This window comes from Pleurodeles waltl, chromosome 4_2 (genome assembly GCF_031143425.1).
Source record: "Pleurodeles waltl isolate 20211129_DDA chromosome 4_2, aPleWal1.hap1.20221129, whole genome shotgun sequence".
Lineage (NCBI taxonomy): Eukaryota > Metazoa > Chordata > Amphibia > Caudata > Salamandridae > Pleurodeles > Pleurodeles waltl.
In genome coordinates, this window is record NC_090443.1 from 1051456537 (window position 1) to 1051480732 (window position 24196).

Consider the following 24196-nt stretch of genomic DNA (forward strand, 5'->3'; position numbering starts at 1 on the left):
GAGTTGACCCCCCTGAGCCGCCACAGCAACGCCTGGAGAGGGAATCCAGAGGCTCCCCCTGACCGCGACTGCCTGCTTCAAAGAACCCGACGCCTGGTAAACACACTGCACCCGCTTCCCCCAGGACCTGAAGGATCCGACCTCCAGTGCAGGAGCGACCCCCAGGTGGCCCTCTTCCTAGCCCAGGTGGTGACTACCCCGAGGAGCCCCCCCCTTGCCTGCCTGCATCCCTGAAGAGACCCCTGGGTCTCCCATTGAAACCTATTGCAAACCTGACTCCTGTTTGCACTCTGCACCCGGCCGTCCAGTTGCTGCTGAGGGTGTACTTTCTGTGCCTGCTTGTGTCCCCCCCGGTGCCCTACAAAACCCCCCTGGTCTGCCCTCCGAAGACACGGGTACTTACCTGCTGGCAGACTGGAACCGGGGCACCTCTATTTCCATTGAAGCCTATGTGTTTTGGGCACCACTTTGACCTCTGCACCTGACCGGCCCTGAGCTGCTGGTGTGGTAACTTTGGGGGTGCCCTGAACCCCCAACGGTGGGCAACCTTGGACCCAACTTTGAACCCTGTAAGTGCTTTACTTACCTGTGAACCTAACAAATACTTACCTCCCCCAGGAACTGTTGAATTTTGCAGTGTCCAATTTTAAAGTAGCTTATTGCCATTTTGTCCAAAACTGTACATGCTATTGTGATGATTCAAAGTTCCTAAGATACCTGAGTGAAATACCTTTCATTTAAAGTATTGTTTGTAAATCTTGAACCTGTGGTTCTTAAAATAAACTAAGAAAATATATTTTTCTATATAAAAACCTATTGGCCTGGAATTGTCTTTGAGTATGTGTTCCTCATTTATTGCCTGTTTGTGTACAACAAATGCTTAACACTACCCTCTGATAAGCCTACTGCTCGACCACACTACCACAAAATAGAGCATTAGAATGATCTCTTTTTGCCACTATCTTACCTCTAAGGGGAACCCTTGGACTCTGTGCATGCTATTTCTTACTTTGAAATAGTACATACAAAGCCAACTTCCTACAATTTTCCTATCACAAGACTCGAATGCTCTTCCCATCACCAGAGATTTGAATACTCTTCCCATCTCCAGAGTTTGGATTGCTGTTCCCATCATCAAAGACTGGAATGCTTTTCTGGTCTCCAAAGATTAGAACATTCTTCTGGTCTCCAGAGATTAGAATGCTCTTCCTAACATGAGATTGGAATGATCTTCCTGTCGCCAGAGTTTGGAATGCTCTTCCTATCACCAGAGATTGGAACGCTCTTCCTGTCACCAGAGTTTGGAATGCTCTTCTGGTCTCCAAGGACTAGAATGCTCTTCCTATCTCCAGAGATTAGAATGTTCTTCCTATCATGAGTTTGTAAAGCTCTTCCTGTCGCCAGAGACTGGAATGCTTTTCCTATTGCCAGAGATTAGAATGTTCTTTCTGTCTCCAGAGTTTGGAGTGCTCTTCTGGTCTCCAAGGATTAGAATGCTCTTCCAGTCGCCAGAGATGGGAATGCTCTTCCCATCACCAGAGACTGGAATGCTCTTCTGGTCTCCAAAGCTTAGAACGATCTTCTGCTCTCCAGAGATTAGAATGTTCTTCCGATTGGAATGCTTTTCCTGTCGCCAGAGATTGGAATGCTCTTCCTATCACCAGAGATTGGAATGCTCTTCCTGTCGGCAGAGTTTGGAATGCTCTTCTGGTCTCCAAGAATTAGAATGCTATTCCTATCTCAAGAGGTTGGAATGCTCTTCCTATCATGAGATTGGAAAGCTCTTCTTGTCGCCAGAGATTGGAATGCTCTTTCTGTTGCCAGAGATTGGAATGCTCTTTCTGTTGCCAGAGATTGGAATGCTCTTCCTATTGCCAGAGATTGGAATGCTCTTCCCATCACCAGAGAACCGTAGCCTCCTGTGTGCCAAGTCATGGGTTGAACTTTAAAACACAGTCCAGAGTATGCCGTGCTTGGTACAGCATCTGCATTCTGTTTTACACCAAAAAGGAAGTACAGGCCTTTGCTTTGTACATTTCCTGTTATGACCATCTAAAGTTTGCACTTCCTGTGTCCATCTGTTATCACTTCCTGTGTCAGTGGGAGGTTGAAGTCAGTTCACAAAATGAAGGACATTTCATGTTAAAGTTTAGAAAAAGGTGAAAAGTGAGGTACAGGGAGTTTTATATGGTTTCAGCTCTCTGGCATGCATAAATGCAAGCTATGGCTATGTCAATTTAAACTCAGTGCACCTGAGAACTGATAGCGCATAGGGCACCTGCAGCAGGAACAATGGCCCCCATAAGGAAGGATTCATCTTCTCACAGATCCAAGAACCGGGTAAATACTCACTTTCTTGGGGTGCAGGCTCCTTTCCATGGATCTCTTCAGTCGAGGAGAACGTGTTCTTCTCATTGTCCCCCTTCTGGCTCAGCCTTTGGCCCACGGTTGCAACATGGGTATAAAATCTGTCGCCGGTCACTTTGTGATCCAGTGCCAACCCGCTCAGCTTTATCTTCTTCCTGCAGTGGCCAAGGGAGGTGAGAGGTCAAATGTAAACTATACAAACCGGACACATACATTGTGCCCCCCCAGCAGTCCCACACAAACACAGCTCCAACACTGCAGCCAGGGCTCCAACACTGCAGCCAGGGCTCCTACACCACCCACACAGAGCTCCTACACACCCACACAGAGCTCCTACACACCCTTACAGAGCTCCTACACACTCCACATCCAGCCCCCATGGACCACCACCCACAGCCAGCCCTCCTACACCCCCCTCACACACACAACTCCTACACCGTCACCACAGCCAGAACTCCCACACCACCCACACAAAGCTTGTAGACCATCTCCACAGCCAACCGTCTTAAACAACCATGCACCATCGCTCCATCTCAAACCACACCCAGTTCTCCCAGACCACCACATACAGCCAGTGCTCCTTGATCACACCCCACAGCAAGCTTTCCCAGATACCCCCATAGCCTATGCGACTAGGCCGCCTCTTCGTGTCTCACAGTGCTGATGGCAGCCGCCTGAACTTCAAGGAGGGGGCAGAGGTCCCCTGCAGGCGGGTGCAGGGAGCACCAGCCTGCAGTGGATAGCTGGGGCTCCATGGGGCCCTCTTACCCCAAACAAGAAAACTGTCCTCAGGGGCCTCCACGCCCCCATGCGAGTGAGGGAAAGCCTTCTCAAGATAACGCTGGTGTACATGTAATCCAAGCATCTGTGGCCCATTCTGTAATACCATAGTGCCCCGAGGGTGCATGAAGAGGGTGCACATGCCCAGTGTTCCCCCAGCGCTACGCATAAGACTTTCTGCCTATTGACAACCTTATTAATGAGGGGAAATAAGCCTTGTGCCTTGCAGGGCAGCACTGGATGCCAAGACGCAATGGGCAGGGACTGACCAGCATCAGTGACTGGACTGGCGCACTTGAGAGGGGTGTGGTGGCACAGTTACCATTTAAACTGACTTTGGGAGGTGTGCCATCTCTTTCCTCCCTGGGAGCAGCGAGGGCTGGGCCGGTCTGGGTGCTGTGGTTGGAGGACGGGTGTTGGGTCGGCCCCGGCTGGGTTGAAGGTCCAGTTTATCCAGCATGAATGCCAAGGTCAGAAGGTGCTCGATTAATTCTACGGGAGAGAGGGTTGTGTGCTCATGCAATGTGGCCTAATAGTCTTTTGGCTCCATGTGAACATATGGATGGCAAAAATATCTCTGACAAGATTATAAACTCTAAAATACAGACTTCCAACATCTTGCCCTTGCGGAAACATTCCCCAACAAACATTTCGACCTGTAGTTAATTCCTAAATGACACAACCTCCCTTCCTACGTATACCGGGTGAGGATGTGGCGTAACGGCCAGAGCTGCCAACTTTGGAGCTCGGAAACCAAGTTTGAGTCTCGGCGATGGCTGAACAACCTGTGATTCTCAGCAAGTCACTTAGGGCCTGATTTAGAAGTCAGAGGAGGGAATAGTCCGTTACAAACGTGACAGATATGCTGTCCGTCATATTATGATCCCCAAGGGGTAGAATGGGATCGTAATACGGTGGACGGGATATCTGTCACGTTTATGACTGAGTATTCTCCTCCATCGACTTCTAAATAAGGCCCTTTATCTCCCCGGGACCACCCAAAAAAATAATTTTTCCTTGTGCAGTGTAACTGGTGCTCATGTAAAGTGCTCCAAAATCTTCAGGTCGAGTTCACGCTATAAAAAAAGAACTGCAAAAATTGGATGAATTTCTAGTAGGATATTTTTTCATTCCGCGGTAAGCGGAAGCATATATCGGCATAAATCTGCCTTTTCCGGGGTCCTGTTTCCACCTAGTATAGGTCCAGTGATCCCCAAAGAGCAAGAAATGACCAGCCCACCCATCTTAGCCATACCAAGATGTGTAAGCAGGATCAGGGCAGATGGTGAATGGGCAGCCATCTGCCAATCACAAGAGTCTATCAGCCAGAAACAGTGGCTCTTTAGCGAATCTAACTGGCTGCCATCACCCAATCAGAACAAGACTCAGCGGTTAGACCCTTCTGGTTGGCTTGTGGAAACCTGTACAGAACAATACAGGGCAGTCCCCAATTCTGTTAATTTATAATTCTAGCTCCAGTCCTAGAATATTTTGGGGCAGGTAATGGACATTGCTTTAGATGTGCATTAAATGTTTTCCTACCAGATATTTATGTAATGTGGAAGTTTTGGCCGTCTGTATGTTGGAGTCTATGTATGTGTAAAAGTTATTTTCTATAGTCTCTTTTCCCTTCCTACTAAATGTTTCAAGATAGCTTGTGTGGAAAACTCTATCTGTGCTGTTTTTTCTTAATCATTAAATAACATTAGGGATAGCTTTATATCTTGACTTGGTTTTCTGCTTACATTGCTTGACCTGCACTTTTAACCATGGCCATCATTCAGGGGTTGCAGCTGCGACCACTGTCTTGCCCTTAGCAACCCCTGGCACTGCTTTTGTGACCCCTGGCCTTAGTGGTGGCATACTCAGTGCCAGAAACACGGGGGGCAGCTCATCCTTATGGACCTTGGCTAGGGCCTCTCTTTGTTTTCTGTCAATTTGTTACTACACTAACATTGATTAATATTTACTATTGGTGTAATAAAGAATGGATTACAACTAGCTGGAATATGACCCTCCCTGGCAGCTGCAGTAAGTTAAAATGCTTTTAAATGTATGTTGTGTGCATGTCCAACATTGCGTTTATTTGTGAGTGAGTGAGTGTGTATATGTGTGAATGTGTGTGTATGTGTAAACAAGCATCCGTAAGTGAAAGTAAAGGTTAAATGGCGTGTGATGTCACTTTTGCTCTCCCTGGCATTTTGGTGAATTGACGTTCGTGCTTTTCACATCATATCTTTTTCTTCTTAAATGTGTGGATTTAATGCACACATTTCATTTTTTTCACATATTGGCATAAGCTCCAACCCCAATGAGTAGAGTCAGATGGCGTCAGTGGGATTCTGTGCACAGACGCCAAGCGGTAAGGGCTCTTAACCCCACCCCATCAATAATTAATAAATGAGCCCAGGATCTGGCCAGGACCTCTCACTTTGATGATACTGGCCTGACCTTGCCGAGAGGGAAGGCAGTGTGAGCAGAGGGGAGCAGCCAAACCAGGCAGGGGCGCTCCAGCTCACTCGCTGGTGCCACCTGGCACCCGCTTTGTAGACCTGGTGTAAGAGGCTGGCCCTTTATATAGTGTGCAAAACTAGGAACCCTGTGCAGGGGATCTAGACAACCACACGCTGGTTTAATGCTCTAATTTTTGGGGTAGCTTGGTCGAGCAGTTAGGCCAATCTTGGAGAAGTGCAAAGCATTTGTTTTACTTACAATATCAATCATGCAACTTACACATTCGAAGGAATAACTCAAGACCAATTTATACAAATACTTCAGATTTTTCTATAAATTTTAACACCAAGATAATCAAAAATGGTTAAGTACTTTTGGAGAAATGGATTTTTGAAGTTTAAAGAAAATAGTCATTATGTGCGTAACTACGCACCATAGGAATCAATGGGAAGTTACCTTTAAAAATACATATAAAATCTTACAGTTGAGTTAGCAAGATCTCCTTTTGCAGGTTGGTTGAGGTCATCGGTGGGCACACTGGAGAAGTTCGGGCGGCTCCTGGTTCCAGCGGGAGCAGCTGGGAAAAGTCTCTGGAACTGGTGCAGGGTCACTGCAGGGTACCACTTGCAAAAGCACTGCACAGGTAAGTTTAGAGGTGGTTCCTTGATGTCCCCTTGGAGTGTTGAGGTCACAAGGAGTGAGGGACCCTTAGGGCACACAGGGCGGCCGGGTGCAGTGCGAATTAGTGATCCAGGGGCTGTGCGCAAAGATGACCTTTGGATATGGAGGTAAGTCTCTTTAATGGTCGCTTGCAGGACAACAGGGGCACTCTGGCGGGAGGCCTGCGGTCTTCCTGAAGTCCCTCAACTGGGGCTTCCTCCAGGACCTTTTTCAGCTCCAGGTGGGCTAGTTTTCCTGGTGTTTGACATCTGGTGACCAGCACCTAGGGTATTGTTCCGGCCACTGGAGGCCAGCTGCGACTTCCAGTTCGGGAGTTAGTGGCTGGTCAGTGAAGTAACCCTCACTGGGTTGCTGGTTCTCTGGTTGTTGCAGAGTGGTACCTCCACTCTGGAGGGAGTTCTTGGGCGATTGGTGAAGCCTGGAGGTCCTTGGGGTTTCTTGTGGTCAGTCCAGTGTCCAGCTCCTCTGCAGCGGCGATTATCGGGTCCTGGGTGCAGCAGGCATGGTTTGGCACCTTTTCTTTGTGCAGCAGGTCCACAGTTCTCGTGCCTTGCATCTTCTTTGTGCCGGTCTTCTTTGTGTCGTTCGAATCTGGTTTCTTGGTCTAGGGATGCCCACTAAATGATTAATTTAGTGGGCGTTTTAGGGGGGACCTGGAAGTGTACAATGGGACACTTACCTTTGGGTGGCTACACCCACTATGGTGACCAATTCCTGTGGGAAGGGTCACTTCCCTAAGCCTGCTTGGCTATTTTCCTTCCATCTACGAAGGATGGAGGACAATGAAATGGAGTGCCAATCTCACAGGCAACACCTTAGGGGTGGTGAATGCCAGATGGAGCCACTCAGCCTACCCTTTGTGTGGTTTCCCACCTTTGCTCCCTCCATAAGTGGGGGTTTGCAAAGGGGCTGACATTCTGCTGCTAGTGGCAGGCCTGGGGGTTGAGTTTCAAGGGTGGTAGCCCTTTGAAGCTCACCGCCAGTGCAGTGCACATTCCTGGGGAGGGGGTGTTAGGTCCTCCACCCAGGAAGGGCATTGTTTTACAAACCAGAGAGACACGGCTCGCCCCCAAGGTTTGTAGGTTGCGTTTCTGGAGGTGGCAGGCTGGATAGAACCAGTGAGCAACCATGCCAGGGTAGTTAGCTTTTGCAGGGGGCACCTCTAAGGTGATCCCCTGGGTATATTTAGGGATAATTCCAATCCTGGCACCAGTTTGGATTTATCATTCTGAGTTGTTTGATACCAAACACCCAGGGTTCAGAGTGGCCATCATGTAGCTGTGGAACTCCTGCTGAGCAGTGTCCAGCACATACATTAAAATGGCTGCTCTGTTCACTCACAAACCCCAGGTTTGGCAAGGACACATTGGGGGCATATTGCTACTGCAGATATGCCCTCACATATAATATGGGGCACTCTGCCTTTGGGCTGGAATGCCTGCCAGAGGGGTGTCTCACCCATAGTAAATGCAGTGTATAGTGGGCAGGGCACACAGGCAGTGAGCCATGTCGAGTTTGTGTTTTAGGTTTGCACCAGGGCACCCAGCATGCAATGGCAGTGCTGGGTGTATCTGGATGCATGGCTCTAGAGGGTGGCACAATCAGTGCTGCCTCCCTCAGGGGCTACCCTTAGTGCCCCATGCTTTGGGTACTTAGGTACCCATTTACTAGGGGCTTATAGTGGTAGTTAAGGGTGTATCCAATTGTGCCAAGAATCACAACAGATTTAGGGAAAGAGCTCTGGCCTAGGGAACGTGGTTAGCAGGGGTCCCGGACACTACACCTTCTAGAACACATCAAACATCATGCAAAACGTGGAGGCTAACCATGTCAAAAAGAGGCCGTTTCTCACACTTGGCGATAGAGTGATCAGCATCTCGAAAGGATGTTGTAAATGAATGAATGAATGTGATATTTATAGAGCACACAGTCACTCAAGCAAGAGCATCCTGGCGCCTGCTCAAACACCAAAGGCTGCTATGGATCAGTGCAAAACAGCACAACCAAAAAGCAGCGAACACTGAAGCAGGCCTGGACGTTGGTTCCAAGCTTTGAACCTAAAAGCATAAAGCACTTGCCGCCCCGGGATTTAAGCCTGAAAAGAATCAGTGACAGAATATCGGAAATACAATATCGAGGACAAGAATATTGAGCAGGTAATTGAAAATAGGTAAGTATGGATTTACCATTCTTAACTCCACATCCACGTACTTTGAAGATATATATATCGCCCAGCTACATATATGTGGAGTTATATATAGTAAAACTTTACTTACCCACAGAAAATGACCTTCACGATATTCTTACCCTCGATATTTTTGGCACGATTTTCTGTCCCAGGATGTTTGTGTTTCAGATACTTTGTTCAAACACCCCTGGGAGGTAGATTTTAGAAGATTGGCATTTGCAGATCTCGGGGTCCTCCGAATCTAAGATACTTTGGGTATGTGACATGAAATGCTCTGAAGACCAGAAAGAGAATCTTAAATAAAACCCTCTTATGAACTGGTACCCGGTGCACCCTCCTGAGCGCTTCAGAAGCTGAACTCTGTTTGGGGAGTTTGAGCACCAGTCTGGCCCCCGCACGTTGGACCCTCTGGAGTTTGTGGAGCAACTGCTTTGAAATCCCTGCATAAAGGCCATCACACTCATCCAGCCTCAGGGCTATTAAGTCAAAAGCGACTGTGGTCCTTGCAGTTTGTGGAGGAAGTCAAAGAATTTTTTTAATGATTTAATAATTGAAAAAAACATACCGGCCGCTGACAGGACTTGAGGGCGGGAGGAAAGAGTCTCAAATTTGACTCCCAGATTTGTTGCCACTTCTACTGCGGCAGGCGGAGGGACAGAGGAGCGTATTTAAAAGCCCATAGCGCCACCTTAGTGCCGCCATAATGTCATTTTTTTACTCTAAGACGGCGCTAAAGTGGCTTTTTCCCAGCGCCGTATTTACAAAGTGGCGCAATGCTTGCATTGCACCACCTTCTTTGTAAACCCTTGTGCCACATTACACCTGCACCAGGCATAATGTATGCAATGGGGGGTGCGTTCCGGCGCTAGGACGGCTGCAAAAATGGTGCAGTGAAGTTTAACAGATTTCACTGCGCCACTTTTGGTGTTATTTTTTACGCCTGCTCAGATCAGGCGTTAGAATGACGCTCCCTTTGTAACCTAGGGGCCTCCTTGGAGTTTGCTCCATTAGTGTCAAAAGTTTTGATGCTAGTGTAGCAAACCACCACAATAGCATCAGAAGTGTTGACGCTATTGTGCTAACGACCGCCGTGGTGCACCGTATCATAAATACAGCAGAACCCTGGTGTCGTTAGGTGCCGGTAAGGGGGAGGCGCAGAAAAAGTGCTGCATCAGCTCTGATACGCCTCTTTTTCTTAAATATGGGCCAGCGTTTGGCCACCATATTGTAGGTGAGAACCTATTGGCCTTTCCAAAACAGGGGAATTTCGGTTTTATCAGTGTTGCATTTAATTGTTTTGTTTCCCTCCAATGGATGATGCTAGCAAAACAGTTCTTAAATTTCGATTCTGAGCAGAAAGAATCCTTATGAAGAAATAGGATTAATTGTGTGTCATCCGCATAAGAAGTGGTTGTAATTCAATTCCATAGATTATCAGCGATATCGAAGGGGCCGTATGGATAACATATAAGGCAGGGCTAGGTGACGAGCCTTGCGGGACACCAAACGCCACTGACCTCTGTGCGGTGTCGGAGACACACGAGGCTGCAACCGCATCGCTCACTGAACACAGCACAAGGAGGCAGGACGTTTGTTTTACCTAAGGCGCAACTTCTACAATGAATCACTACAGGTGCATTCGGCATGACGAATCTTCACTTATTTTCAGGGCCGCTGGAATTATGCGGTTTTGCAGCCGCTGCTTCTTCCGCATAGTTATGGATTTGTTGCATTTGCCACATAATCCATCATTTGCTGCATAATCTCAAATTTTAACAAAGAAATGTTTGTTTCTACGGCAAAAGGATCAAGAGTTACTAGAACTATAGCTACACGTTGCTGCCCAGTGCAAGGCTCTTCACAAGGGTTGACTGGTCAAATTTCTGTTGCTTATTGCGGTATTTGGGTGTTAAACTGGTACTAATGAGGTGCAACGTGTGCCCAGACAGCGTTAACATCTGTAAAAATGACAACTTTGTGAATTAATACTACAACAGAATGTGCTGCATTATGCTGCATGGTGTACTTTTTTTCTTTCTGCATAATTTCACCAAACCTGCAGTATCATTTGGTCCTCCCTGCCGCACAATTGTAATGGCCCTAGTTATATTAACTTCAGTCCTTCAATTGTACAGGATGGCAAGGGAGCAGAACGCTTTAAAGTGGTGTGTAGTTTTTTAGTCTGTGTTTTATTGCATAACAAGGTGTACTGAATGCTTACAGATGCTTGCAGACTGTAAAACACCTGTTTACATGCGTACAGGACCAGCCGTTGCGCTGGCGGTTCCCCGTGCAACAATCTTTTTTTGGCACCCCCTATGACCTCCTCTTTGGATTCCGCCACTACCGTCCTCCAGCAGTGCCTCTCATCTCTCTGTACCCCTCTCCCACATATATTTCATTACTTTTAAAAGCCGGCTTTACTAATCCACTCATCCATCCACATAAAATACAGATCTGTCCTTTGCAGCAGGCACATTAACCCTCTGTGCTACTTTATGGTGAGTCAAAGTTGCCAGTGGACAAAACTCCAACTCTCTCCCCCTCAGGAACATTGATCACAAGAGTTATCTTGACATTTTTATTGTTGCCTGAAAGCTGGACACACAGGGAACTCTGCATCAAGTACTTTTAAATTGTAAGTTATTTCTAAGCACAGCCTCCCCCAACCGGGTTAGTGCGCCCACTCCAGGTCAGCGCCCAGTGTGGCTGCACCAGTTGCACCGCCCTAAAGCCGGCCCTGCGTGCATATATAATCAGGTTGCAGTTTCAATCTCAGAGGTGACTGGAAAGAAGAGAGTTTGATAAGGTTGTGACTAGAGTTGGTGATAAAATTTGTTAAAAAGCTAATTTGGCGAAATCTGTTTCTGAGTAAAATTGCTTCTGAAAATTGCCCGGATCTGCTCACGGGGCAAACTGGAGAAAGGAGCGGACTTCTAGCAAGAATTACCTGCGAGTACCATGCTGCCTGAAATTACCGCCAGCAGACATTGGTGGATTTGCACTGAAATCCTCCTCCTTGTGCTGCACAAGAAAAGATTGCTCCGCCCTGGTTATCCCAGCCCCGCCCCCTCTGGAGTGACATCACTGCTTATGCTAAGTAGATGCCATAACAGCTTGTGTTTGTCCTGTTCCTGGAGTATAGCCAGAGCCCCTGGAATTATGCGGTTGTGTGGCATCGGGGGCAGTTTTTGCATGACTGTAGATTTGCCGCATAAACTACCTGAGCTATCGCCTGCTGCATTATCTGCAGATTTTAATATAAAAAAATTGTTTCTAGCTCAAACGCTTCAAAAGTTACTAAAACCGCAGCAGCACATGTTGTTGCGCAGTGGAAGGCCCGTTGCAAAGGTCCCATTTCTGTTGGTTATTGCTATATGTAGGTGTTAAACTGCTACTAATAAGGGGCAACTAATGCCAGACACTGTTAACAAATTTCAAAATGGCAAAATAATGAAATAATACTATCACAAAATGTGCCTCATAATGCTGTATAATTTGCGTTGTCGCACAATTTACTTAACCCCGCTGCATGATTTGACCCTCCCCTGCCACCCTCCTAATTCCAGCGGCCCTGAGTATGGCCTCTTTACCACCCCTCTCTGATTGGCTGCTTGTATTCTTCCGCGAGTGGTTGCTTCCCAGGAACTGTTTTTTTCTTCTTTGTGAAGCACTGCATGAGAGTGCATGTGTATCTACTATCCTTGTAGCGCCCACATCGCTGGTGCCAGGCACACAGCACGTTAGGGCAAACACTGGGTCTTCAGGGAGCTTGAGTGGGCTGCAGAGCCGAGTACGTAAGCACGCGAATTATGGGGGGCAAAAAAAGTGGGGGCTGCCTGGCAATGGGATGGGCAGGAGGAAGGGAAACAACCGTGCGTGGTGGCAAGGGGAGGGCACTGAGTCACCCCGCTTGCGCAGTCCCCACTTTTAAAGATAATGGTAGAAAACTTCCCCCACAGCTAAGATGACGGTGTGCGTTAAGGGCATATTTACGAGTCACCTTGCGGCGCTGCGTCACAGGGAACGGGCAGTATTTAAAGAACACACCACATTCCTGCGCTGGCTCCTTTTGGCAGCCTAGCCCCAACGCAGGCCCGCTTGCACCGTGGTGCGTTGCGTGCAAGATTGTTTTTGTGGTGGAAGAGGCACTTATCTGCACAAAAATAATCCAGAGAGGCGTGTTCCTCTTTCTACGGGTGCTGCAGAACGCAGCACATAAGGAAAGAGGAAAAACGAGGAGAAATAGAGATATGTCTCCTCCTTACGCCGCTCCTGGGAGGCGTAGCATTTTGCAGCATTCCTAGATTTAGAAGTTCTTGTAAATCTGGGACTGCGCCAAAATCCATGGATGTTGGGCGGAGACACCCACGCAGCACCGATGGAAATGCCTCCCTGGTGCAGAGTAATGTAACGCATCAATGAGCGCTGGGCTGGGTTACTCAAGATTTAGGAAGTCACGCAGGGCCACGCAAGGTGGCCTTGTGTGGCTTCACAAATCTCACTTAAGGTTTACAACGCTCTTGCACCACGCTGCGTGGTGCAAGAGGGACGCAAAGCAGGTAAAAAATATGGCTCTCAGGGCCTTAGTTATGAGGCCCGTGGCGCATGGCGGCAGAGCAAGTACCCTGCTGCGCCACCCCGTGTCACAGGGAAAGGGCAGGAAATCGCCATGTCTACGAGATACAGCGCATTTCCATCCTCTCCCCTTGCGCTGGCGCACAAATTGCTGCCTAACGCCTACACAGGCACCCTTCAGCCCTGGTGAAAGAGTGCGTGCGTTGTGGGTATGATTGTTTTGTGCAGGAAGGGACATCTTCCTGCACAAAAACAATCAGAAGGGACACCTTCCTGCACAAAAACAATCACAAGAGGTGTTTTCCTCTTGCTATGTGTGCTGCATAGAAAGAGGAAAAAACGGGGAGAGCTAAAGATATTTCTCTGTGTTGCATTACTCTTACGCCACCCCTGAGATGGCGTAAGAATCTGACGCATTCCCAGACTTGTAAATCTGGGAATGCGTCAGGTTCAGTCAGGTTCCATGGGTGTTGCGTGGGAGCACCCCAAGCAACATCCAGGTAACGCCCCTTTCACGCAGAGTTACGCATGAAAGGGGGCCATATTTACAAGGCCATGAAAGCCACGCAAGGTGGCTTCCCATGGCCTTGTAAATACTGGCCGGCACACTGCGCCAACGGAGCATGAAAAAAATGACCCTCTGGTGGCGAAGTCTGCCGCTAGGGGCTCGTAAATGAGGCCATCAGTGTCTGCTGCTGAAGTCTCTTGTGAGCTTATGGCAGGGCCGACTTAGCCCTTCATCTTGCTGATGTCATAAGACTTGTTACAGGCACGGCTACATTTGCACAGAGGCAATTGCAATGATTGCTGTACCCCATAGTAGGCTCTAACAAGCCGCTCACTTTCTTGAATCTTACGGCGAGCGAGACAAAAAGAGAACCAGCATTGCACATCCCACGGTTGTTTCTTGCAAGCACCACCCCAAGCCTGCTCTTCTTGTGAAGATGTGATCCAGATATGCCCTACATGGCTTCAAAGCAGCATTTCAGCCAGACCTAAAGGCTGGCATCGAGAGTGACTTGTCATCCCACCTTTCATTTTATAATCCCCCTGAAACTTCCTTTCTAGTTTTGGAGCAAGTTCTGGTCAATGACCTCAGTCTGACCCCATGATAGCAGGGCGAGGAATCAATCATCTGTCATTCATCCAGGGGCCTATCAGCAGGCCTCCTGGAATTCTGCCATTCTGCACCTGTTGCAATGTTTCCATAAATATAGATTTGCCACATAATTCATCATCTGCCGCATAATCTGCAGATTGCAACAACAAAAATGTTGTTTCTAGCTCAAACGGTTCGAAAGCCACTGAAACGCAGCAGCACGTCGGTCCTGGCAGTGGAGGCCCTTTGCAAAGCTGGACCGTCACCTATCCCTTGCTTCTTGCTACATTTGGGTATTAAACTGGTACCAATGAGGTGCAACCAATGCCCAGACAGTGTTACCAAGTTAAAAAATGACAAAATTAATGAAGTAATACTATCACAAAATGTGCATCTTAATGACTCATGGTTTGCCTTTTCTTGCCGCACATTTTACTGGACCCTGCCGCATAATTTGACTCTCCCCTGCCACATAATTCCAGTGCCCTGCCTATCGGTCAGGTCGGTAGAGACATCTGATTTTCTTTGCACGTTCGTCAGTGTGCGCCATTCTTGCACCAATCCTGAGCTTTGCACAATGTCACCTGACACCTGTGATTTTCAGCTCTAGTGACCTATAAAGCTGCGCCATTCCTGTACAACAACTACTTCTGATTGTTACCAACAGGAGCACAGACAGTGCACATCCTGGCAGCCACAGGGCACAGAGAGGTGGGGTAGGGGGCGGGGTATAACGAATGAGTGCCTGTTCCCGCCACTCACGCCGCAGACCTCAGACTGCGCTTAGTTCGTCCTAACCAGCCCCGACGGCAGCGGAAGAGAAATACAATTTACGGTGGGCTAGAATCTCACCCGGTCAGCTAGGCTGTTTCTGATACTTTCTCATTTGCTTCACTTGCAAAGAGAGCATCTTTCTATTCACGCAGCGCTTAATTTGTAAAACGATGAGTCCCAGGGAACACAGGGCCTGATTTAGATTTCAGTGGACGGGTTACTCAGTCACAATGGGGAAGGATTTCCTGTACGCCAAAATATAAATCCTATGAATTCCTGTGGGATTTCTGTACTCTTATGAGTACTAAAGCTGCCCAGTCTTGAATCCACTTCCTGCCACTTTCTTCCACCGCCGTCACTTCCGGTCTCTTTATCGTTCTCTTGCAGGTCCTTGTCGGGTGTCGCCTACCAGACGGTGCAGTTGTCTGGTTAAAAAAGAGGCCTGCACTCTGCCACAGCCGCACACAGCCCACACATCCGCATCCGTGGAGGTCACGCGTTCTCCTACATCAAGCCCAACACATATCCGCATCCGTGGAGGTCACGCGTTCTCCTACATCAAGCCCAACACACATCCGCATCCGTGGAGGTCGCGCATTCTCCTACATCAAGCCCAACACACATCCGCATCCGTGGAGGTCGCTCATTCTCCGCATCCGTGGAGGTCGCGCATTCTCCTACATCAAGCCCAACACACATCCGCATCCGTGGAGGTCGCGCGTTCTCCTGCATCAAGCCCAACACACATCCGCATCCGTGGAGGTCGCTCATTCTCCGCATCCGTGGAGGTTGCGCATTCTCCTACATCAAGCCCAACACACATCCGCATCCGTGGAGTTCGCTCATTCTCCGCATCCGTGGAGGTTGCGCATTCTCCTACATCAAGCCCAACACACATCCGCATCCGTGGAGGTCGCGCATTCTCCTACATCAAGCCCAACACACATCCGCATCCGTGGAGGTCGCTCGTTCTCCTACATCAAGCCCAACACACATTCGCATCCGTGGAGGTCGCGCATTCTCCTACATCAAGCCCAACACACATCCGCATCCATGGAGGTCACTCATTCTCCTACATCAAGCCCAACACACATCCGCATCCGTGGAGGTCGCTCATTCTCCGCATCCATGGAGGTCGCGCATTCTCCTACATCAAGCCCAACACACATTTGCATCCGTGGAGGTCGTGCATTCTCCCACATCAAGCCCAACACATATCCGCATCCGTGGAGGTCGCGCATTCTCCTACATCAAGCCCAACACACATTTGCATCCGTGGAGGGCGCGCATTTTCCTACATCAAGCGCAACACACATCCGCATCCGTGGAGGTCGCGCATTCTCCTACATCAAGCCCAACACACATCCGCATCCGTGGAGGTCGCATTCTCCTACATCAAGCCCAACACACATCCGTGGAGGTCGCTCGTTCTCCCACATCAAGCCCAACACACATCCGCATCCGTGGAGGTCGCTCGTTCTCCCACATCAAGCCCAACACACATCCGCATCCGTGGAGGTCGCGCGTTCTCCTACATCAAGCCCAACACACATCTGCATCCGTGGAGGTCGCGCATTCTCCTACATCAAGCCCAACACACATTCGCATCCGTGGAGGTTGCGCATTCTCCTACATCAAGCCCAACACACATCCGCATCCGTGGAGGTCACTCATTCTCCTACATCAAGCCCAACACACATCCGCATCCGTGGAGGTCGCGCATTCTCCTACATCAAGCCCAACACACATTTGCATCCGTGGAGGTCGCGCATTCTCCGCATCCGTGGAGGTCGCACATTCTCCTACATCAAGCCCAACACACATCCGCATCCGTGGAGGTCGCTCGTTCTCCCAAATCAAGCCCAACACACATCCGCATCCGTGGAGGTCGCGCATTCTCCAACATCAAGCCCAACACACATCCGCATCCGTGGAGGTCGCGCATTCTCCTACATCAAGCCCAACACACATCCGCATCCGTGGAGGTCGCTCATTCTCCGCATCCGTGGAGGTCGCGCATTCTCCTACATCAAACCCAACACACATCCGCATCCGTGGAGGTCACTCATTCTCCCACATCAAGCCGAACACACATCCGCATCCGTGGAGGTCACTCATTCTCCCACATCAAGCCCAACACACATCCGCATCCGTGGAGGTCGCGCATTCTCCGACATCAAGCCCAACACACATCCGCATCCGTGAAGGTCGCTCGTTCTCCCACATCAAGCCCAAGACATGGAACGCCTCAACACATCTGAGTCTCCTCCTCGCTTATTGACTTCTGCGAGAAGCTGGAGACCTGGCTCTTCATATAGGCACCTTGGCACACAGCTACACACCTTGCGCAAGCACCTGGATACCATCTTGGGTGATTAGTGCGCTATACAACTCAGCATAACATAGCATCACATAACATAGCATCACATAACATAGCATAGCATAACATAGCATAAAATAACAGCATAACATAACATAGCATAGCACAGCATAACATAGCATATAATAACATAGCATAACATAATATAACATAACATAGCGTAGCATAGCAAGACATAACATAACATAGCCTAGCATACCGCAGCATAGCATAGTATAACATAACATAACATAAAATTACATATAGCATAGCATAGCATATAATAACATAGCATAGCATAACAACATAGAATATCATAACATAGCATAACATAACATAGCGTAGCATAGCAAGACATAATATAACTGCCTAACATAACATAGCATAGCATAACATAGCATAGCATAGCATAACATAACATAGCATAGCATAGCATAGCATAGCATAGCATAGCATAGCATAACATAACATAACATAACATTACATAACACTCTCCCCATGCTACATGTTGTTACCTCCTCCTTGTTCTGCTTGTCACCTCCTCCCCACCTGCCATGTTATTTCTCACCCTCTTCTATATTTTCTTTGGAGGGCTGGGCAGGAAAGCACTGCAGCGTCATCTGCCCTAAAGTGCTTTCTGCTACTTCATTTTCCTATATTTCTTTTTATTGATCGATCATTTTTGGATTGGTAAATGGAAAAACAGCCACCTGTGTCATTTCAGATGGTGACGCATGGGCGCGCCCACTGAATGATGTGGGCGGCCTTGTTATCGTTGTTTATTTATGCTGATGCTGTGCAGTTTTACCAAATGCTGCTGTGCAGGTGGCACAGTGCGTCATTACCAAAAGTCCCAAAGGCTAGACCTGTTGGCTTTGCCAAAGCTTGTTCCGTCTTGTTAACTGCATTCAAAGGCGTGAGGCTTGGGTGTCCCGTGCTGACTGGTTGGCGTTTTGTAAATTCAATGAACAACCGTTTCTTCATAGTTATAGAGCTGGTGGGCGAGTGGTCGTTCCCAGGTCTTTTCAGTGAACCATCACACACAGGAGTGAGGGCAACCCTCAGGACAGGCTCAACATCACGCCCGATGGGCCTCTGGTGGTCCATGCCACCCACTAGCAGTTCCCTGAGCCTGGCATCCTCCTGTCTGTCCAGTATCTGACTGGCAGGAGGGCACTGGTCCTTCACCCATCACCCAACAGGTGCCATTTGTGTCTGAAGTAAAAGTGAGTCTGGGGAGGGAAGGGGGTCGATGCACACACACGCACCGCCCATGTCCCCCCAGGGGAAGACGTGTTGACAGGTACACAGGGACGGGGGTATGAATGGCTGGTCCGCCGTGGGGTTAGAGGGGGGTACTGCTCGTCCCCAGTGATGGTGGTGGAAAAGGCAGGGCCCCGGGGGAGGTAGTGGGAACGGCAGACCTCCGGATGAGGCGCACTGGGCTGATTCACATAGGTACAGTTAGACTTTTGGTTTACATTTACTCGAACTTTACGACTTTTCGGTATTCAGAAAGGTAAGATACGAGTCATATCTTTACATCTGCCCTTGGGGCCCTATATTGGCAGTGCTTACATCACTCGCCCCCCCACCCTCTCAACCCTTCCAGGTCAGTTGATCCTAGTTTGCAATGTGTGTTCCTAAAGGCAGAGGTTTACACTCGTCTCTTCAGGAGGAACAACAACCTATCACAGCTGTGGGCATCAGTTCGTCCACTCAGGGAAGTAAGTGCTTGATTGACAGCTGGATAGCAAAGGAAATTCCTCTGCTTTGTGGGGGAAGTGGTAGGTCCTCTGGTGGAGGATTCTTCCATGGTAGAGAATCTTCCAGTAGATTCACATCTAGTACGGCAGAGGTTTGTCTGCTGTAGATTCTGCACTAGAGAAGAATCTTCCAGCAGATTCATATCCAGTACGGCAGAGGTTTGTCTGCTGTAGATTCTGCACTAGAGAAGAATCTTCCAGCAGATTCACATCCAGTACGGCAGAGGTTTGTCTGCTGTAGATTCTGCACTAGAGAAGAATCCTCCAGCAGATTCACATCCAGTACGGCAGAGGTTTGTCTGCTGTAGATTCTGCACTAGAGAAGAATCTTCCAGCAGATTCACATCCAGTATGGCAGAGGTTTGTCTGCTGTAGATTCTGCACTAGAGGAGAATGTTCCAGCAGAGGATCTACTATTTTTTCACAAATCAGAGGGTTTGCTGTTACCTCTAACCTTCAATCAGTGACTAAGTCAGAAACGTTGATAGTGTCAGGGCCATATCCAAATGGGCTCTAAAAGAAACCTTTCAAAACCTTCAGTACCCGACGGAGCACTGCTCCCCGTCGCCACACCTCCGCTGGTGGAGTGGTGCTCCCCACCTCACACTCCCGCTGGTGGAGTGGTGCTCCTCATGTGGTGGAGTGCTGACAACCGGTGGAGTGCTGGCCCCATCTGTCCCATCTGAGTGCTGGCTTTCCTGGTAGAGTGCTGACGGTCTCGGAGGAGTTCTGATCCTGCTTGGTGAAGTGCTGACCCCAGCCTGCCGGAGGAGTGACAGCCCTCCCTGTAGAGTAATGATGCTGTTTAGTGGAGTGCTGGCCCTCCTGATGGAGTACTCATCCTCCCTTGTAGAGTGCTGCCCACCTTTGGTCGAGTACCAATCCTCCTGGGTGGAGTGCTATCTCAGCCTCCTGGTGGGGAACTGATCCTCCCCGGTGGTCCTAATATGTATATATATATATATATATATATATATATTTAAAAACAATGTAATAAGAAACATATTTTACATTTAAAATTAAACTTTCAAACTTTTGTTAAGCACATACCAATTATTTAAATTTGTTCTACTGGTAACTTTTAGGAAATTCAAAGAAATTTTAAATAAACTTTTACTGTTGGTGTAGGAGGCTGGCCCTCTATGTATGTGCAAAGCTAGGCACACTGTGCAGGGGGTCTGGGCAACCACACGTCTCTTGGTCAGCCTGAGTCCAGAGCTCCTGGCAGAAGAGGAACCCTCCTTACGCCCATCATCCACAGGATCTTCCTCACCACAGATGCATCTTCATTATCTTTTTCGCTCTGTGCCGCCAGAGACCTGAGTTTCTCTGTACTGGGGCTTTTTCCAGTACAAATTTGGTACAGCCTGAAGAGTCTCCTTAATTGCTCATAGCTACATGCCTCATAAGGTTCAAGGTCGAGCTCCTGGGTTTGGTCTCAGCATCTGTCATTTTTACTTTACTAAAGTTGGGACCTTTTTTAGAATTTAGAATCCCCTTTTTTGGATAGGCCAACTAAAGTAAGGACTTTTAAAACTTTTTGCTAAAGGTGTAGGGACCTAACCAGGGCCAAAACAGTTATTTAAAAAAAATTGCAAAAATGTTAAGGTCACTTGAAAATAAAGAAATTAATTAACTAAAGGCAATTTGGAGAGTTATCAGTGTGCTCACAAAGTTGACAAAGTGGTATCAGCAAATGCAAAGTCTCTATTCCACCGCTTATCCACCAAATGAAGGAGGCTGGATCTGTATGCAGTGTTCTGCTAGGCACACCGTGCAGGGGCTCCAGGCAACCACATATTGGTTTACGGGGGTAAAAACTAGATCACCTAATGCTCTAATTTTTAAGGTAGCTTTGTTGAGCAGTTAGGCCAGTCTTAGAGAAGTGCAACGCATTTGTTGTACTCACAGTATCAATCATGCAACCCACACACTCAAAGGAATAACTCAAGACCAATTTATAACAAGCATTTACAATGCATCGGGTCTCGCGTTTTCTCATGTTAGAGCTGATCGCATTGTAAACTCCTAACCCGACTTTTCACCTATCGGGCAAAAGTGCATTTATGTGCATAACCCGAAAAAGTGAAATCAAGTACCTAAAGCACTCGACTTCTGCCAAGCGAGATCGGGCTCGTAAATTAGAGAAAAAAAAGTCCACGAGCCCGATGGAAAACAGCGAGCCTTGCATGTTTTCTGTACTTGGTCGCTGCGCTGGAGGAGGGCTAGCCACCGGAAAAGGCATGCCATATGCGTGCCTTCGACTAATGAAAGCAAGCAGATTTTATTAGGGAAGCCCACGAACCAATAAAAAACACTGATGTGAAGTTGACAGGGCTCCGAGCCCTTTTATAAATACAAAAGAGTCTCCCTGTGAAACGCATGCGCGGGCGCATGCAACGCAGACTCGACCCTAAAAATACTTCAGATTTTTATGTAATTTTTAAGACCAAGATTATCAAAAGTGGTTAAGTACTTTTTACGATATGAATTTTTAAAGTTTAATAAAAATAGTATTTTTGTGCATGATTACGCACCTTAGTAATCAATGGAAGGTCACCTTTAAAAGTACATATAAAATCGTACAATTGGTTTGCCAAGTGCTTCTTTTGCAGGTTGCTCGAGGTCAGTGGGCGCACTGTGCGAGCTGGAGAAGTTCGGGCGGCTTCCGGTACCGGCGGCAGCAGCGTAAAACGTCTCTGGAGCTAGTGCAGGGCTACTGCGGGGGACCACTTGTAACAGCACTGCACAGATAGGTTTAGAGGTGGTTCCTTGGGGTCCACCTGGAGTGTTGATGTTGCAAGGGGTGGGGGACCCTCAGGGCGCAGCAGGTTCTTCGGTGCATGGTACAGGGTGGCCGGGTGCAGAGAAAATCCGTGAGCTAGGAGCTGTGCGCAAGTATGCGCTTTGGAGTTGTAGGTGTTGGTTCAAGGGTTGTTTGCAGGACAAGGGGGGCACTCTGGTGGGAGGTCCGGGGTATTCCTGAAGCCTCTTGACTGGGGCTTTCCCCTCATCCTTTTTTCAACCCTGGGCAGGGTGATTTTCCTGGTGTCCGATGTCAGCTGACCAATACCCACGGTATTGGTGCGGTTTGACCACATGATGCCGCAGTGCCAACAAACTTAGTACACTTACAGAGTTTGTCCTCCCGGTTGTTGGTGTGTCATTGAGTCCAGGTACGTCTTCCGGTTCAGGAGGTAGCGGGTGGTCAGTGAAGTGACCCTCATGGGTGGGTTGCTGGTTTGTTCTGGTTGCAAAGTGGTACCTCAACTCTAGAGGGGGTTTGTGGGTGAGTTTCAAAGCCTGGAGGTTCTCTGGGGTTCTTCAGAGTTTTTCGAGTATTCAGCGGCTTCTCTGCGGCGAATGTCGGGTCCTGGGTATAGCTGGCAGGGTTTGGCGCCTTTTCTTTGTTGCAGCAGGTCCACAGTTCTCATGCCTTGGATCTTCTTGGTGCTGGTCTTCTTTTGTTCGCCCAATCTGATTACCTGGTCTAGGGATGCCCACTAAATACTGAATTTAGTGGGCATTTTAGAGGGAACCTGGTAGTGGTCAATGGGACACCTACCTTTGGGTGGCTACACCCACAACAGTGACCACTTCCTGTCTCTTCCTTGTCCGTGATTGGCTATTTTCCTTCCATCCAAGATGGAGGAAAATGAAATGGAGTGCCCACCTTGCAGGCAGCACCTTAGGTGTGGTGCATGCCAGGTGGGGGGCACTCCTCCTACTCTTTGTGTAGTTTCCCACCTTTGCTCCCATCAAAAGTGGGGGTTTGCACAGGGATTACCATCTGCTGCTAGCAGCAGGCCTGTGGGATGGGTTTCAGAAGCGGTAAGCCCTTTGATGCTCGCGGCCAGGGCAGTGCACATTCCTGAGGGAGGGGGTGTTAGCTCCTACACCCAGGAAGGGTTTGTTCTACAAACCAGAGAGACAGGTCTCTCATTCTGAGTTGTTTGATACCAAATAACCCAGGGTTCAGAGTGGCCACCATGTAGCTGGAAAACTCGTGTTGACCAGTTTCCAGTACATGTATTTTAAAATGGCTGCTCTGTTCACTCACTATGTCTCAGGTTTGGCAACGACACAGTAGGGGCATAATGCTCATGCAGCTATGCCCTCACATATAATATGGTGCACCCTGCCTTAGGGCTGGAAGAACTTATCTACAGTGTATGCGGTGTATGGTGGACAGGCCACACAGGCAGCGTACCATGTTGAGTCTGCGTTTTAGGTGTGCACCAGAGCAACAAGCCTGCAATGGCAGTGCTGGGCGCATCTGGATGCATGGCCCTAGAGGGTGGCATAATCGATGCTGCTGCCCTCTGGGGCCTCCCCCTAGTGCCCTTTGCCCTAGGTACCTAAGTACCTTTTACTGGGGACTTATAGTGGTAGTTAAGGGTGTATCCAGATTGTGCCAATGCATCACAACAGTTTTAGGAAAAGAGCTCTGGCCCAGGGAACCTGGTTAGCATTACATTGTCTAGGTTACATCATACACCAGACAAAAAGGGGGGGTTAACAATGTCAAAAAGAGGCCTTTTCTCACAGTTTGTCAGAAAATTATTTAAAAAATATTACTTATGCATTCATGAAATATATTTTAATTAAGAATTCAATGCTCATTTGAGTTGATGTGCTGTAACATTTTGTTTTATTAGTTGCATAATTTACAAGAAATCTCTGTAAATGTTTTTTTTTTAAAGTTTTATAAACTTTTTATATTTTCCTCATACTTTCCCATAGGGAGCCCTCGGCCCCAGTGCCAGAGGTCCTTGTGTGGAAAGGTAAGAGTAATAACTTTACACTTTTAAGTTCTGGTGTAGGAGGCGCTACCACTGGGGAAGGGGCGTAATGTAAATCTACACATTGGGATCATTTTACATTTAGAAATGGTGCGTACCAAAACATTGTAAAGTTACTTCTAGGTCTAGCAGTAAGTATGCATGCGTAAATCTACACATTGGGATCATTTTACATTTAGAAATGGTGTGTACCAAAACATTGTAAAGTTACTTCTAGGTCTAGCAGTAAGTATGCATGCGTAAATCTACACACGTATAATTACTTTTGTGAACAGCCCCCATATTTAGTACAGAGTAGAATTCCATCCAGAATAAGATGGACTGGTGTCTTCTCCTTGCTACTTCCCC

The 24196-nt window shown here is 48.2% G+C and overlaps 1 protein-coding gene across 2 annotated transcripts in view; it reads right to left on the reverse strand.

Annotated features, from left to right (window-relative positions):
• SLC43A1 (solute carrier family 43 member 1) overlaps positions 1-24196 on the reverse strand; it is a 278331-nt gene that overhangs the window by 61833 nt on the left and 192302 nt on the right. For both annotated transcript variants that reach the window (XM_069233053.1, XM_069233052.1), the window contains exon 8: positions 2353-2522. In XM_069233053.1, coding sequence (XP_069089154.1) covers positions 2353-2522 — 170 coding nt within the window. The remainder of the gene's footprint in view (positions 1-2352; positions 2523-24196) is intronic.